General features: G+C 49.9%; 1 protein-coding gene across 4 annotated transcripts in view; it reads right to left on the bottom strand.

The window, feature by feature from the left end:
• HECTD4 (HECT domain E3 ubiquitin protein ligase 4) overlaps positions 1-15,287 on the bottom strand; it is a 199,788-nt gene that overhangs the window by 15,982 nt on the left and 168,519 nt on the right. For all 4 annotated transcript variants that reach the window (XM_068562278.1, XM_068562280.1, XM_068562282.1 and 1 more), the window contains exons 56-64: positions 14,548-14,729; positions 13,110-13,315; positions 12,693-12,823; positions 12,193-12,398; positions 10,419-10,598; positions 6,799-8,105; positions 5,580-5,787; positions 1,379-1,602; positions 1,139-1,290 (exon numbers count right to left, since the gene is read on the bottom strand). In XM_068562278.1, the coding sequence (XP_068418379.1) occupies positions 1,139-1,290; positions 1,379-1,602; positions 5,580-5,787; positions 6,799-8,105; positions 10,419-10,598; positions 12,193-12,398; positions 12,693-12,823; positions 13,110-13,315; positions 14,548-14,729 (2,796 nt within the window). The remainder of the gene's footprint in view (positions 1-1,138; positions 1,291-1,378; positions 1,603-5,579; positions 5,788-6,798; positions 8,106-10,418; positions 10,599-12,192; positions 12,399-12,692; positions 12,824-13,109; positions 13,316-14,547; positions 14,730-15,287) is intronic.

Raw genomic sequence — 15,287 nt, 5'->3', positions numbered from 1 at the left:
ATGACTTAAACAAGTCCTCTAGAGACTCCTGCTTGGTAGTACTTCACTACCTGAATTTCAACTTGAGAGTCATAAACTTGTATCTAAAGAAAATTCTACTAAATATGTGTGCATATCCACACATGGAATATTATGGAGCTACTTTAAAAGAGGAACGGGGGAAGTTCTTTTTGTGCTGATATGGAATCGTCTCTAAGATCAGGAGTAAACAGAAACAGAAAGGTACAGGCATTTTGTACAGTTCCCGACCTCTGGGTATGCGTACACTTGCTTGTGTATACCCAGAACAGTTCTGCAAGGCTACGAAAGTGACACTGCAGCCTCAGGGAAGGGAGCTGGGAGGCTTAAGGACGGAGAGGAAAAGGAGTGGCTTTTCACTGCATATGCTTTTGAATATTGTACTATTTTAGCCATTTAAAATGTAACAAGGGGCTTCCCTGGTGGCGCAGTGGTTAAGAATCTGCCTGCCAATGCAGGGGACACGGGTTCGAGCCCTGGTCTGGGAAGATCTCACATGCCGCCGAGCAACTAAGCCCGTGAGGCACAACTACTGAGCCTGCGCGTCTAGAGCCTGTGCTCCGCAACAGGGGAAGCCACGACAATGAGAAGCCCGCGCACCGTGATGAAGAGTAGACCCCGCTCGCCGCAACTAGAGAAAGCCCTTGCGCAGAAACGAAAACCCAACACAGCCAAAAAGAAAAAAAGTAACAAGATAATATGTATGCACAAATAAAACATTCTGCACTTAAATGTTAAAAGCAGTTGCTATGTGGGGGGTATTTCAGTGTTTTCCAGTATGCATGGGTGCACTTTAACAGTCTTTCTACAATAACTGCATTATTGTGTGGGTAAGAGAAGTTAGACTTTTTAAACAATTCTGTACATTTTAGATGTTTTATTAATTCAGACTGGTCTGCTTTCCAGCCTGCATGGTCCAGATTTTACTATCCTTGTGGGTAAAATGAAACGTTCTCTTCCAGCTGACGAAGCCAAGGGCGAAAAGGACCCTGGCAGCAGAGCAGAGAAGAGCCAGGATGTCTGGCTCCCCCGAGGTGCCGACAGCCTCCCAGGAAGCCTGCTAGGAGGTGGCCCCGCGTGCCCCCGCCCGGCCCACCTTCCGAGCTCCTCGGTCACCCACCTGACGCTGTTGAGCACGGCCTTGTCCTTGGCGGGTGGCTTGGTGATGGGCCGCTTGGTGCTCACCACCTTCCCGGGGTGCTGTTCCTTCCCCGCCTTGCTGTACTTGCTCTTGTCGAACTTGGGCTTTGGCACGCCGTACTTCCTCAGGATCTGCGGAGCACCGGAGGGGAGGGGCCTCAGACTCAGCCCCAGGGGCACCCGAGGCCCAGCACAGGTGCGGTGGGGATGGGGTGGCTACCTGGGTGAGCTGGTCCTCCAGCACCTTTTTGGGGGGCCGAACATTGGTGAAGAAGAGGTGGAGGAGGTTGCCTGGCGTCTGGGAGTTGATCTGCTCTTTGCTGAGATAAATGTCAGACACTTTGATGGGCTTTGCCGGTGTCAGGCTCAGCATCTGCTCTGAGTGGGCGCAGCTCTTAAATATCTCCGTCAGCACCTCTCTGGCCCCGGGCACCAGCTTCTCACCTGTTACAGAATGGAGGGAGGGCAAACGATTCTGCCGTGAACACGCTACGTCAGGATAAGCCCTGCAGCATCTGATTTATTTTTCATCAGCGATTTACTTTTGCAAGTGGGTAATGGGTGGTGAGTGGTGATGACGAGCTGTCCACCGAGACCCGGTGTCCCCTTTCTGCACGCACACCCCAGTTACACGCCCAGCCTTCTCTGCCGTGAGGTGTGGTGCCGTGAGGTGCGGCCCCGTGACGTGGGCCCCTCCTGGGCCAGTCTGCTTCAGGCAGGACATAGATGGGCTCCAGGCTAGGCATTTACAACTGGCCTCCTGTTTACATTTCTTGGGGCGAGAAAAAGATGGACTTCAGGCCGGACACTTGCAACCAGCCCCCTGTTTGCATTTCCTGAGACAGGAGATAGGTGGGCTCCAGGTTAGCTATTTACAACCAGCCTCCTGTTTGCACTTCGAAATAGAAATAACAACAGGAACGGGGTAAATAGCCAGGCTTTGTTTCCTGTGGACACTTTGAGGTAACAGTTATGGCAGGGACAGAGAGGGGCTAAACCCTGTTCTGAGTAAAGATCAAGAGGTCACATAATATATTTCCCATCCTTGGGGCAAGGGAGACATTGCACATGCACAGAAAGGCTCCTTGGGGGTCAAAAAGGAAGGGGCACCACCCCATAATATGTGATGCCAAGGCCCTCCCATAGGCCTCTGGGGTGGAATCCATCTTGGAAAAAAGTTGCGCACGCCTGTTGGGGAGGGTCCTAGGGCAGGGCAGGTGTGGAAAAAGAAACCAGGTAATTGGCCAAAGGTAAACAAAGACCCGGAATAACTGCCCTGTATAAGTGACTTAACCGCCTCTTTACTGGGCTCCTCCTCATTAGGGAGGACGCCCACACCCTTTCTCTCCGGGGTGTGCATCTCTGCCTTGCTTCTGTCAACTCAACAAACTGTTTCTCTGTGTGCTCTCCCACATGTTGTTGTTCTGTGTCCCCAATAATAAACTTTGTACCTGTTTTTACAGTTCTTGCCTCCTTGAGAAACACATTTTTCAATGGGGGTGAGGGCCAGGGGAACTTTGCTTCTAGCCTCTAGCCCTTGCTGGTCCAGCGGCTAGGATTCCTGGTTTTCATCCAGGCTACCCAGGTTCAATTCCTGGGCAGGGAACTAAGATCTCACTTCACGCCACGGCTCACTGCTGCTTCTCTGAGATCATGTTCTCTTCTGCACTCATCCCCGCCACTGGCTGCGTGGAGATAACAAGCCCCCGGATGGCAGACCTCGGGGCTCACCCTGGACTCTTACATGTGCAAGAAATGAACTTCCACTGGGTCTGAGTTACTGTACTCTAGGGTCTCTTTATCATGGAGGTTGAACCTCCCTTAGCTTCAACATGTCTGTGATGGACAGTCCCCAGGGAGCAAGAGGATGTAGAGGCTGCAAGTACTTTTAGTGCAAAGTACAAGTTGTTCAATAGTTATTATTAGAGGATGCATTTGAAACCTGGCCCAGCCAGCAGGTGGAAAAGAAAGTTCTCTCAGATACAAGAAAACTGTCCTTGAGCACGAGAAAAAAAAGACTTGTTTTTTTTGGTCCCCAAATAAGCACTCCAGAAGATGCTCTCACCTTTCCTAAGGGGCCAGTCAGGAATGTTCCCAGTGGAACACTGTTCCACTGCATCTGCATGTTCCTCGTGGCCAAGGGCCCCCACCTGCGGGCAGGACTGACTTGTTCATCACACCCTGTCCTCCCGCCCATCCTCCTCATCCCCTCTCTCTGGGGGTCTGACCCTCCAGAGCCACACCCAGCTCAGGCCGTGCTTCAGGAGCCAGAGCACAAAGGTCCCCTGGGCATCTGGGCTGAGGGTGAGGAGACAGGTGTGCGGAAGGCGTGGTCGAGACCTAAGAGCTGATTCAGTAGAACCACAACTTAAAGAGTCTTGAGCAAAATGCGTGTGGCTGTAACGTGGCAAATGTGTTATCAAAAGACTGAGTATCTTACGTGGAAGGTTTGACCATAATACAATCAGGAGCTAGAACTAAATTCGGATTAAAGCATGAAAAGACTGGCAAAGCATTAATTATGGCAGAAAAAGACCCCAGGGTTCCCACAGATCGTACACTAGCCACTCCCACGTGGGGAGCTGAGAGCCGAGTGGGCACCGTACTCACTAATAAGGGAGCAGGGCTGAAACCAGGGCGAGGATAGAGAGGCAGCCCCTCATGCACAAGAGTCCCAAAAAACTCAGAGATCAAGATACACATTGCGGGCTTCCCTGGTGGCACAGTGGTTGAGAATCTGCCTGCTAATGCAGGGGACACGGGTTCGAGCCCTGGTCTGGGAAGATCCCACATGCCGCGGAGCGAATGGGCCCGTGAGCCACAGCTACTGAGCCTACGCGTCTGGAGCCTGTGCTCCACAACAAGAGGCCGCGACAGTGAGAGGCCCGCGCACCGCGATGAAGAGTGGCCCCCGCTTGCCGCAACTAGAGAAAGCCCTCGCACAGAAACGAAGACCCAACACACCCAAAAATAAATAAATAAATAAATTAAAAAAAAAAAAAAAAAAAGATACACATTGTAACGCGGTTCTTCAAAAAAATCAAAATTAATACAAAAAACCCATGATGAGCAAAACATTAAAAGTATGGTGCTGAGCCATGTTAAAGCCTGACACAAAAGGAAAAATCATTAATACTGATCCTGTCTTTATTTAAAATTTTAATAGTTTGTTCACCGTGGATATTTTGCATTAATTTTGACTTTCATAAGTATTATATTAAAATAATTATTTATCTAGATTACTGAGTTGTTTTGGAGCCCCATTGAATTCTGTGGCCTCATTTACCTCACTCTGGTCCCAGCCCTGAGGGAGTATTTCAAAATTTCATGACTGGGGGATAATAATTTGAAACAACAACAAAATCCATAATCAGTATTACATTTCTGTCCTCAGAAAACATAAAACAGAACGAACTCAACAACTCTATTATGAAATTTCAAACAATATTAAAGAGTTAGAAAAAACATAAATTTAAAAATTTGAGAGAGACTGATGCAAAAGAAAGACAACAACACAAAGAACTACAGTTATAAAAAGAAAGGAGAAAAATTGCTGCTGCTTCTGAAGCAAAGCTGGAGGTGAGCTCTTGGCCTCAGGATCTGCTAGATCCAGCTCTGCGGGGCCTCGATAGAGCCCGGGTCCTGGCTGAACAGAAGAAGTGGGGAAGCCAGACAGGGTAGGGTCCCCCCACATAAGAGCCACCAGAATGACAAAGTGGGACTTTCTGAAAAAGGAACTGGAACCGTTTCTTCCCCAAGAATTCATTTTAAAGGGCGAGGCGTTAGCTGTCCTCGAGCATATTGACTAAATGATTACCAGCAACGTACATGGTACATTCTAGCTCTAGAGGACAGAACAAAATAAATACACTTGAACTCAAACAAGGGGAAGCCTGACTAGACAAAAGGAAAAAAGCACTTGAATGCAAGCCCACATTCAAGGCTGTGGCATAGCATTTCCTGGTGGTCCCTCGGCTGCCTGTGGCAGGGCCTGCCCGCTGGCCTTCAGAGCCCTGACAGCTCTCCTGGGGGGCAGGAGTGTTCTCTTCACATCATGTACACAAGGCACCTTCTGTTAACCAAGCAGTGAACCATCTCCCCAACATTCCCTGAATCACTTCTTAAATCTTTGACCCCCAGAGCTCCCCTTTAAGGTAAGATGTTAAAAATAGGGAAAACAGGACATGGAGAGGGGTATGATTTTTTTTTTTTTTTTTTTGGCTGCGCTGCGTGGCTTGCGGGATCTTAGTTCCCTGACCAGGGATCGAACCCAGGCCCGTGGCAGTGAAAGCACTGAGTCCTAACCACTGGACCACCAGGGAATTCCCAAGAGGGGTATGATTTTTGCTCAGTTTTTTTTTCTATAAATTTAAAATTTCTAAAAAAAAAGTCTATTAATTAAAAAAAAATCTATAACCTACCTTTAATTGACTTATCATTGAAATAATCTTCTAACCCTGGGCTCCCCTGCGTATCAAACAAACTCTGATTTACTACAGACACAGTGAGGATCTCTTCCGTTGACATTTCCATCAATTCATCTTCACCATCCAAACTTGACAAACCAATCAAGTCATTATTGTTAAATAAACTTGCTCGGATTTTCTCGATTTTGGCTCGGGATCTAATCTGTGTGAACAAGGAAAAGGGTAAGGATTTGAGTGGAGAGACCAGTCGTTCAGCTAGCTGTGTGAACTTTCTTTCCCTCCCGTCTGTCCCTGAAACCCTCTACTTGTCTTCAGCGTTGTGAGCGCAGCCTGACTTGGGCGAGCTGGCCTTCCCGGCAAAGTCTCTCTTATGTGCCCACAGTGGTAACTTGCAGGAGAACAACTCAACTGGACTTCTCTGTTGCTAAACCCCAGTCAGGTCTGTGGCTCTACACAGATGCCCAGGGGGTTAAAGTCCACGCTTGGCTCTGAGAAAATCCCCAGGGAGAAGGTGGACAGATTCTGGGAGGAAGCCAACCCCTGGATTTTGAGCTCTCCTGTCAGAGCCTGTGGGGTGGGGAGCAAGGGGGTGCAAGTTCTCCTCCTAGCGCCTTCCCCTCCATATCTAATAAGGGAGAGGATGGTTTTTACTCTGCACCCGACTCCCGTTACACAGGGGGCAGGAAGACACAGGATGCAGGATTTCTAAACAAGGAGGCCCAGGAAACACATGGGATCTTGAAGTGGAAATGTAATCTGGCAACACGCGCAGCATCTGAAACTCAGAATCACTCAGAACAGAACGGCAAGTCTGTTCTCACCCTGCTCAGTGGGGATCCCTCCTGCCAATGGCAATGGTTAAAACAACCCAAAGCCACTCAAAAAGAGGCCACTGGGGCCTGAGTTGGAAAACACTCGATGACGCCCACCCATCAGGAAAGGTCAGCCCCTGGAGACCCTCCCACACTCCGCAATGAACTGTATTTACTTCCTGACATCAGACTTGCTATCACACTCAGAGATGGGACCTCAAATACAGATAATCAACATGATGAATCACTACTGTTTCCAAGAGCTGCCTCAGGGAGCCCGCTAAGTGCCCCAATGTCACCTATTAGTTAGTCCCTTGGAAATAATATTGGAAGGCTTAAAGAGGCCTGGGGGATTCTAACCGCTCATGATTTGAGTGCTTGCCAAGGCATGAGGTGCTTACCTCCACGACCGCGAAGCCTTTGATGGGGCGTGCTGCGAGGGGCTGGTTGTCCAGGGACGTGACTGTGTACATGGAGCCCATGTCTGACACTGAGGCCGTTTCTGCGTTGTCCAGTGGCTCCCCCAGGCTCCCGAGGCTGCCCAGGCTGCCGGTGCTGCATAGGGAAACGTCCAGGCTCTCCTGGCTGGACACTACGTGGGGCTCCAATAAGCCCGCAGGGATGGGCAGCTCGAGGCCCGAGGGCAGCGGTTCCGCGGAGGCGTCGCTGACCGTCTGCAAGATGCCCTGGGAGCTGCAGATGGAGGCCTGGCTGGTGGATGCGGACGCGCTGATGCTCATGGCGGGGGTTGGGCTGCGGGACGTGCTGACCTCCAAGCTGTCTGTGCTGGGGAAGCCAAGGGTCTTCTCTGGCTCGGCTTTCCCATCACCGCCCTCGGCCTTGTCTTTTGGCTTCTTGGGGTCTTCGTCCTGCAGGGGGATGTAGATCTCGTCTTTGAAGACCCCGCCGTGGGCGTTGCAGGCCTTGCGGATGGCGCCTCTGACGATGCCCTCGTCCAGGTGGGTGGGGATGCCAGAGATCACCAGCAAGCGGCTATGGGCGGTGGGACCCACCAGGGCCTGGCAGGCATCGGCGATGGCGTCGCTCGTCACACCCAGCCCCTGCGGGTCCTTCCTGGTGAGGTGCCGGAGGATGATGAGCAAGGTCAGGGCGCGATGGAACCACAGCATGTCTTCGGGCTTGCCACCCCCGATGCTCAGCACGGCGGGGTCCGAGTCCACCGAGCGCGAGGACTGGCGCTTCCCGGAGGAGGAGGCCTTTTCCCGCTTCATCTTGACTTTCTTCCTCTTGGACAGGAGGCTGGGGCTCTGCGGCGTCTGTCCTGGGGAGGACGACGAGGAGGACGACGAGTCGCTGAGGTTTGGGGCGGCCGCCGAGGTCACCCCGCTGGCAGTGACACTCATGTTGGTAGGCAGGGTCACCTCGGCCACCGCCAGGCACCCTTCCATGAGCGCGTGGAAATACGTAGAGAACCTGCCCTGGTCGGTGGCCGCCACGGTCCCCGAGCCTCCGCACGTGCTGCCCGAGACCCAGCTCTGCGTCTCCTCGTCGTACAGCTTGTGGAGCTCCGACTGCAGGGCCATCAGCATGGCCAGGCAGGGGTTCAGCTGGAGGGCGATGGACGAGGACAGGCCGGCAGGGTGCTTCCTCTGCTCCAGGCTGTGCACTGTGCGCAGGAGCTCTGCCAGGAGGTGGAACACCAGCTCTTTCACGCAGGCCGCCATGTCCGTGGTCCACAGGAAGTTTCCTGAGGCGAATGAAAGCAAAAAAAAAAAAAAAATCACCTATACAGAGCTTACTATGTGCCAGGCACTGTTCTAAGGCACTTTACTGGAGTCAGCCCTCACAGCGACCACGTGAAACAAACATTACATCCTTCATCCCCATCTCACAGATGAAGAAACAGAGGCTCAAAGAGCTGAAGGACTCAAACGGCTGCCACACGGTCACACAGTCTCACAGGGCAGAGCCGGGCAGGCTGGCCCCAGAGCCGGTGGCCTTCACCCCTGTGCCAGGTGACTGCATGGAGCCAGCTTCTGCAGCTCTGACCCCGAAATCATTATTTTCTTTCTCATAAAGTTATTAAGCAGGTTGGTGACAAATCACTAGCATAATGTTTCCTGAACCATGGGACGCTTACTACTGGGGGCATACAATCCAATTTTATCAGATAGCTCAGAAATACACACGGAAAAATGATTCCTTTTAAACTCCTCTTTCAGTCCTGATTTTGTCAACAAGAAAGCCTCACTCTGGGGCTAGAATATTCTTAATGGAGAATAGCCCAGAGACCCAGAGCCTTCCACAGGGAACAGTAGTTAGCCAGAATTTCTTAACAGTAACTGCTTAACTTTTTATTTTTATAGTTATCTTCTAGTTATGGCAAGGGATACTAATTTTCTGTTTCAAGTAGCAAGATAAAGTTTCCTTTAAAATTCAGTATAAGTTTAAAAAAAGGAGAAAGGAGTTGATTGCCATAAAAAAAAATCAATAAATGTTGATAGGCATGATTCGCAGACGTGGCAGAAATCACATAAAGGTGGCATGAGAATGACTGAAGTCTAGGAAATACTGTCTAGAACAACCATGGGCCACACATCTGTGCCAAGGTCCCCTTCATGCCAGATGCGTGTCTTCTATCCCCAGTCACATTGCGGACAGGGAGTCCCAACGGCCAGGTCTGGCTGACTTACCGAGAATCCCACTTAGGCCCAGCACCCACGAAGGAGGGGACTAGGCTGACTACTCTCAGGGGTGGTGCTGTTTTGATAATTCTAATTGGTAATGAACTCATGGCTGTCACGGGACATGGTGCTCATGGAGCCACTGACAGGGAACAAAGGCCAATGGGGTCTAAGGCCAGGCCCTCAGGTGCTCCTATTTCCTTCTCTGTGGTCCTTCCTCTGCCATTGGACATTTTTGGAAGACGACAGCCTTGGAGAGAAATCACCACCAAAATTGCAAATGGTGGCCCGAGAGCTGAGACCGGCCACATACATCTTGTTCCCACAGCCAGTGGTTCCCTGCTCACCTCTTCCGACCCCCTGCCCAATGTGTTTTAAAGAATGTGAATTAGTTGTCAACATTTAGAAACCGGGAAATTCACATCAATATCTAGATTTCTGGCTTTTCTTGAAATAAAAAGTGACAGTATCTGGCAGGGCTAGGGCCACGTTCTTATACAGCAAATGAGTGGCAGGGCTCAGTGGCTGCCCCACAGGACACGTGCCCTCCAGTTCCCTGGAGGTCCTGGGTCCACTTTCCTCTCGAATTTCTCTCACTTACATCATCTCCCTGACCCCTCAGGGCACCTGAGTTTGCCAACATGTTTTTCCCTCCAACATTTTATTATGAAAAAATACAAAAATATAAAAAAGTTGAACACCTTATACAGTCAATATTTCGATGCTCACCACCTAGATTCTACCATTAACATTATTACATGTGTAATAAAGCTGTGTTTGCTTTATTACACATCCATCTATCCCTCTATTCATCCATAGACTCATCTTAGCTTTTGATTATTTCAAAATAAGTTGCAGATATCAGTATTTTTATCCCTAACCACTTAAGCAGACATATCATATCATTAATTAAGCTCAATATTTAGAAAAATTTTGAGGTAAATTTATATGCTAAGTGCACAACTCTTTAAGTTTACCATTCCATGAGTTTTGCTAAAATGCCATCTCTCTGTAACCTTTCAGGTGCTGTGAGGTCATAATGTTTGAAGGTGAAGGGTGGTATGGAAGTGAACAATGTTACAGAATCAAAGTTACAATAATGGCATATGTTTGTGTTTTAAAGTAAAGTATGATAAAATTAATCTTATTTTCCAGGTTAGATACCACCCCTCAAAATAATGAAAATACCCTGCAAATCATGGATTTGGAAGTCTAGGCTACACTTTCCACTCAATTCCCCAAGCCCAACTGACAGCAAGCTGACGAGAGCTGTCGCCATCCAGGCCACTGTGGCCACCCCAGGCACACTGGCCAGCTCCTTCCCCAGGCACCCAGCCAGCTCCACCAGCCTGATCCTGAGGGAAGGGAGGCCTCACCGAGCAGCTCCACCACTTGCAGGAGGACAGACGTTGGGATGGTGTCAGGCTCGTCTTCAGATCTCCCTTCGCCGTCCTCCGACTTCCAGGACAGCAGCTGCTCTGCGAAGGCCATCGCCAGTGGGAACTCAGGGGGCAGAGAGTGTAACACCAGCACGGCTCCGGGAGGGGGAGATACCCCTAGAAGAAGCGCCCAGAAGGAAAGCTCATGACTGGTAGCACCCAATCAAAACAAGCTTGCGATAAAGACCTGCCAGGTGTGCTCAGAGAAACAGGGCCAGAAAGCCTGTCCACTCTTGCACTGGGGGCAAGAGGAAATGCCACTCCCCACACTCCAGACGGAGTCAGCTGCAGGCGCAGGAGGAGCGGAGGACATCCTCCAAGGAGTCCACCTGCTGGTGTGAGAATGGGACAAAGGGCAGCAGTGGGGACAGGGAAGGATAAACATTTCCCAGTCAGTCAGATACCAACCAGCCTGATGACCTGGCATGGAAATAGTAAGTCAGACTTTAAAAGACGCTTCACTGGAATGGTCCCAGCCTGGTAAAGAAATAACCAGCCCTTTGGTGCAGCTGCAATCCCATGGGAGCATCAGCTTATTTTAGACTTACAGAGTGGACCAGCAAGGGGGCCCCCAGACTTCAGGAACTACCAGAATTCTCTTTTACTGCCTTCGGTCATTGTCATGGCCTGAATCTGACCGAAGCTGCCTACGACGAGAGAAGAAAGACCCTGAGGTCTGATCCCTGTCACTCCCTGCACCGCACCCCAACCCCCTCCGCAAGCACTGGTCAGACATAAGCTGGGGTACCAGGGGTCTCTGGCCGGGTCAGGAGGAACCATGTTGACTGGCCTGTACTTTGGGGTGAATGTTTATTTGGGGAATGATAGGTAAGACAGAGATCTTCTGTGTTTAATATAAATTTTAAAAAGAGTGTAGGCAAAATACAATGAAAAAAATAGACCCCAATAAAAAGAGATCATAAACTTGTTTAGCATTGACCAAACACCTTAAGAAATGTCCTTTCATTTTATTCCCTAAGGATGCAATGTCTCCAGGATTGGAGCTGTGCAGAAGCCAAGGCCCAATTTTGGCTGAAAGTTCAAATACATCTTTATAATTGTCTCTAACAAACATGTGTCCATCTTCTCCTGTCCAACATGCCAAGGACGTGCAGTGCAAGGCTGAGACTAGGTTTCCCTTCCTCTGCGTATTGACTCAGAAACAGAGTCAGCTGGCCCCAGTATACAAAGCAGACAGTCAGCGAGAGCTTCAGGATTCACAGAGATGGAGACCTCATCTAAATCCAAATCTGCAGAGGCTTAACAAAGGATGCCAGGGAGACAAGACCACTTGGGCTTCCCAGCCTGGCCACCACCAGGCTTTGTTTACCATTGACATGGGGAGCAGATGATCACTGAGGCCCGTGCCCCAGGGAGCCACATTATACCTGAGAGAATTCAGTTTTAATGAGAACTTGAAGGGCAGCCAGGATTATTACAGCTAAATGATGGCACTGCTCTGTGTAGATCATTCTGAACAGCACACGCTTGTGAAAGGAAAGGAAATCCCCACTGTAGTCTGGGCAGCATCTGCCAGGTCTTCCCCTGGCAGGAAAGGGAGAACTTTTAATCCACTGTCTCTGAAATACACTGCCCCAAGCAGTCCTATTCTTTACCCATAGGAAACTGGAACGCAGCACGGTAGAAAATCCTTTCAATTTTCACAAATTTCAAGCTGTTCTTACTACTGTGAGCTAATTCGGAGACTTACCCAGTTTGATGTGGACTTTGTCTGTGGAGAGGATCACAGAAGGGTACTGGTTGGTGGTGGGAGGCGGCGTGAGCCCCGTGTTGGCCGGAGACGCATCCCGCGGGTAACAGATGGCCTCGATGAGGTTTAGCTGGCCATTTCGCTTCACTTTGTGGCCCAGCCCGTACACGAGCACCCGCGCCCACGGCGCCTTGTACAGAGAGGAGCTGAGGAGGAGGGGTGAGTGTCAGCAGAGTCCAACCACGTCAACAAACACTTTGTTGTGAGAGGGGGGGTTAGAACTGGGCACACGTAAGTCACCTCCATTACATTTTAGAAGGTCATTCTTTATATAGACTAATTTCCAAAACATGGAAATTAGGGAAAAACTGTAAATCATGTTCAAGTACAGTATGCATTAAAGAATAAAAGCAATGAGTTTTTTTTCTTCTGTAAATTGCACCAGAATCTGTCTTACTTTTCTCTCCCCATCACCATCTTCTGCAGTACGGGCAACTTACTCTTTGCGGAATCCAGACTGACTTTCTTTGCAAGATACAATGACGAAAGCCGCCCCCGGGAAATTGACGTCCATGTTGACCTTGGACTCGGAAATTGGAAACTCTTCGGAGGGGAACTGCTCTGGTGCCGTCTGCAGAGACATTTAACAGGGAAATCCACGGGTTAAACACAAGAGAGCATTTCCTTTTCCCAGCTCCCAGGCAAAGGAGAGCCAATGCATACACTGTAACAGGATCAGGAGGACAAAAAAGCCCTCTGGGAGGAAGGACACTACGGATGGGACAAGGCAGGGGAGCTGCGAAGAAAAGCAGACTAGTGGGGCTTGGGGAAGAAAGTGTCATTTTCAGCCAGCCAATAAGATTTCCAATTGAAACCTGTAACCCCACTTTAGGGACATCAGAACTTTGGACTTTTACCTGCAGGAAAGAGCAGATCTGTTTTGTCAGCTCCAACAGGCTCTCCTCACCCTGGTGCAGGGTCCGAGTGATGGCCACGTTGAGCCACTCTCTCACTGTCTGGGAGCTGCCCTGGTAGAAGAGGTCCGTGGCCGAGCAGTTCTGGGAATGGATGCAGTGCTGCAGGGACTGTGCCAGGAGGATGCAGCTGGAGCTGATGGTGCCGTCTGGGGACAGGAAAGAAAACACAAGTCAACAAGAACAGCAGCAGCCAAGGGCTGTCAGATCCTGAGTAACGAACCAGGAGCATTCTGTCCAGAAAATCAGGATGGGTTAGCTTGGACATACGTCTTGGATAATAGACGTTACCAATCAGATCCTGCAGGGGGTGGGGGATTCAGGAGTTTGGTGGTCTTTAAATTTTTGCTTTCTTTTAAGCTACAAAACGGTTGCCTAAAACAAAAACCTGAGTTGAAGCCCAGGTCTATTAAGCAGGTAGAAGTGGAGCTGCTTGGATTCAGGGGTTCCCAGAGCCTGACCTATCGGCTGTCCTGGCCAACCTGGAGTTCCACCAAGGAACCACTGGGGTAGCTCAGAGTGGAGTTTATAAAGCAAGTGTTAGTCACTGTGGCAAAGCTTCTTCCACAAGCACGTTAAAGCTTTTCAGGTCTGTTTTGGAGCCTCTAAGTTCTTGGGGTGGGCCAGTGGACCCCACGTGCTTAAGTGGCCTGTGGAGATGTAGTTCACACAGGCACTGGCTGGGACCCCATGGCTTTGAGAGATGTCCTTTATGCTTACAATGCCACCTGCCCTCTCACTCCTGCTCCCATCTTAGTAGCTAGGAGGTCAAGGGAAGCAGGCTGGAGGCCAAGGTTCCAGAGGAAGACAGAAGGGGCCCTTCAGTCTTCAACCGGGTTGAGGGCAGAGTCATCACTTAGTATTCACCAAGGGAGCAAACACACAGCATCAGCCCACACTCCAAGGGCCCCACATTGAGCAGATGCACACAGGCTGGCCCATTAAAACAGCTCCGCTTGAGGTCACGATGAATCAATTAGGTCTCTTTGGTGGCGTTTGATGGCAGGAACGTTCTCCTGTCTTTACACGTCAAACAGAATGTCTGTGACAACAGTACAGTGACTAGATTTCATAAATACGACTTCATTTTCGTTGATACACGATTAGTTTGCTTAATGAATGCTTAATAGGTTAATGACTAAATATGTCATCTAATACACTTAGATTTTTCAAAGAGTGAGAAAGTACTGCAAAGACAGCTGCAATCTTTCGCGCAGTTTATCTACACTAAGTCTAAAGGTCCTGTGCTGGGACTCCTCCCCCTGCTCACGTGGAGAACAAGGACACTAAGCACAGCTCCTGCTTGGCGCCCAGCTCACCCTCAGGGCTATTCCATCCTGGGCCTAATTTCTGCAGTGACAGCGGCAAAGCCGAGGTTTACCTGGGAGGGGAGGAGCGAGGAGCTGATTGGACAGCAGCTGCAGGTGCTCCAGGGTAATGTCCCGGATGGCAGGGATGTGGAAGAGGCGGGTAAACAGGTGAGGCAGCTTGGGGGCGAAGATGTTGAGCAGGGCCACGCGGCAGTACAGCCTGGCCAGTGCGGCCTCGCAGCGCAGCAGCTCCCTGCAAGGGAAGGGCAGGGGACAGGCACTGAGCTCTGACGCTCCGGCCTCCACACTGGGCTGGGCCGCAGGCCGCTGAAGGGGAAGGACCACATCTCAGGCTTCTCTGGCCTCATGTTCTGTGCTCCAAGTTAGACACTCGTGTTTTAAACAAAAAGCCACATTTAGTTGTGTTTGATTTTTCCCAACTCAAAAACCACCGTGGAAAAAGAAATGAAAATATATGTTCACATAAAGACTCACATATATGTGTGTTCATAGTAGCATATATATAGTAGCCAAAAAGTGGAAACAGCCCAAATGTCCAACTGAGGCATGGTAAATCCATACAATGGAATGTTATTCACAAATAAAAAGGGATGAAGCACTGACACGTGCTACGACATGGATGAACCTGGACAGCCCTGTGCTAAGTGAAAGAAGCCAGACACAAAAGCTCACATATTATGAAGCCATTTATATAGAGTGTCCAGAATTAAGCAAGTCCATAGAAACATAAATTAGATTGGCAGGGTTGAGCTAGGGGACGGGAGAAGGGGAACTGACTACTAATGGGTGT

This window comes from Eschrichtius robustus, chromosome 14 (assembly GCF_028021215.1).
Source record: "Eschrichtius robustus isolate mEscRob2 chromosome 14, mEscRob2.pri, whole genome shotgun sequence".
Taxonomy (NCBI): Eukaryota; Metazoa; Chordata; class Mammalia; order Artiodactyla; family Eschrichtiidae; genus Eschrichtius; species Eschrichtius robustus.
The sequence above is the reverse complement of the archived record's forward strand: the minus strand, read 5'-3'. Positions and strand labels throughout refer to the sequence as shown.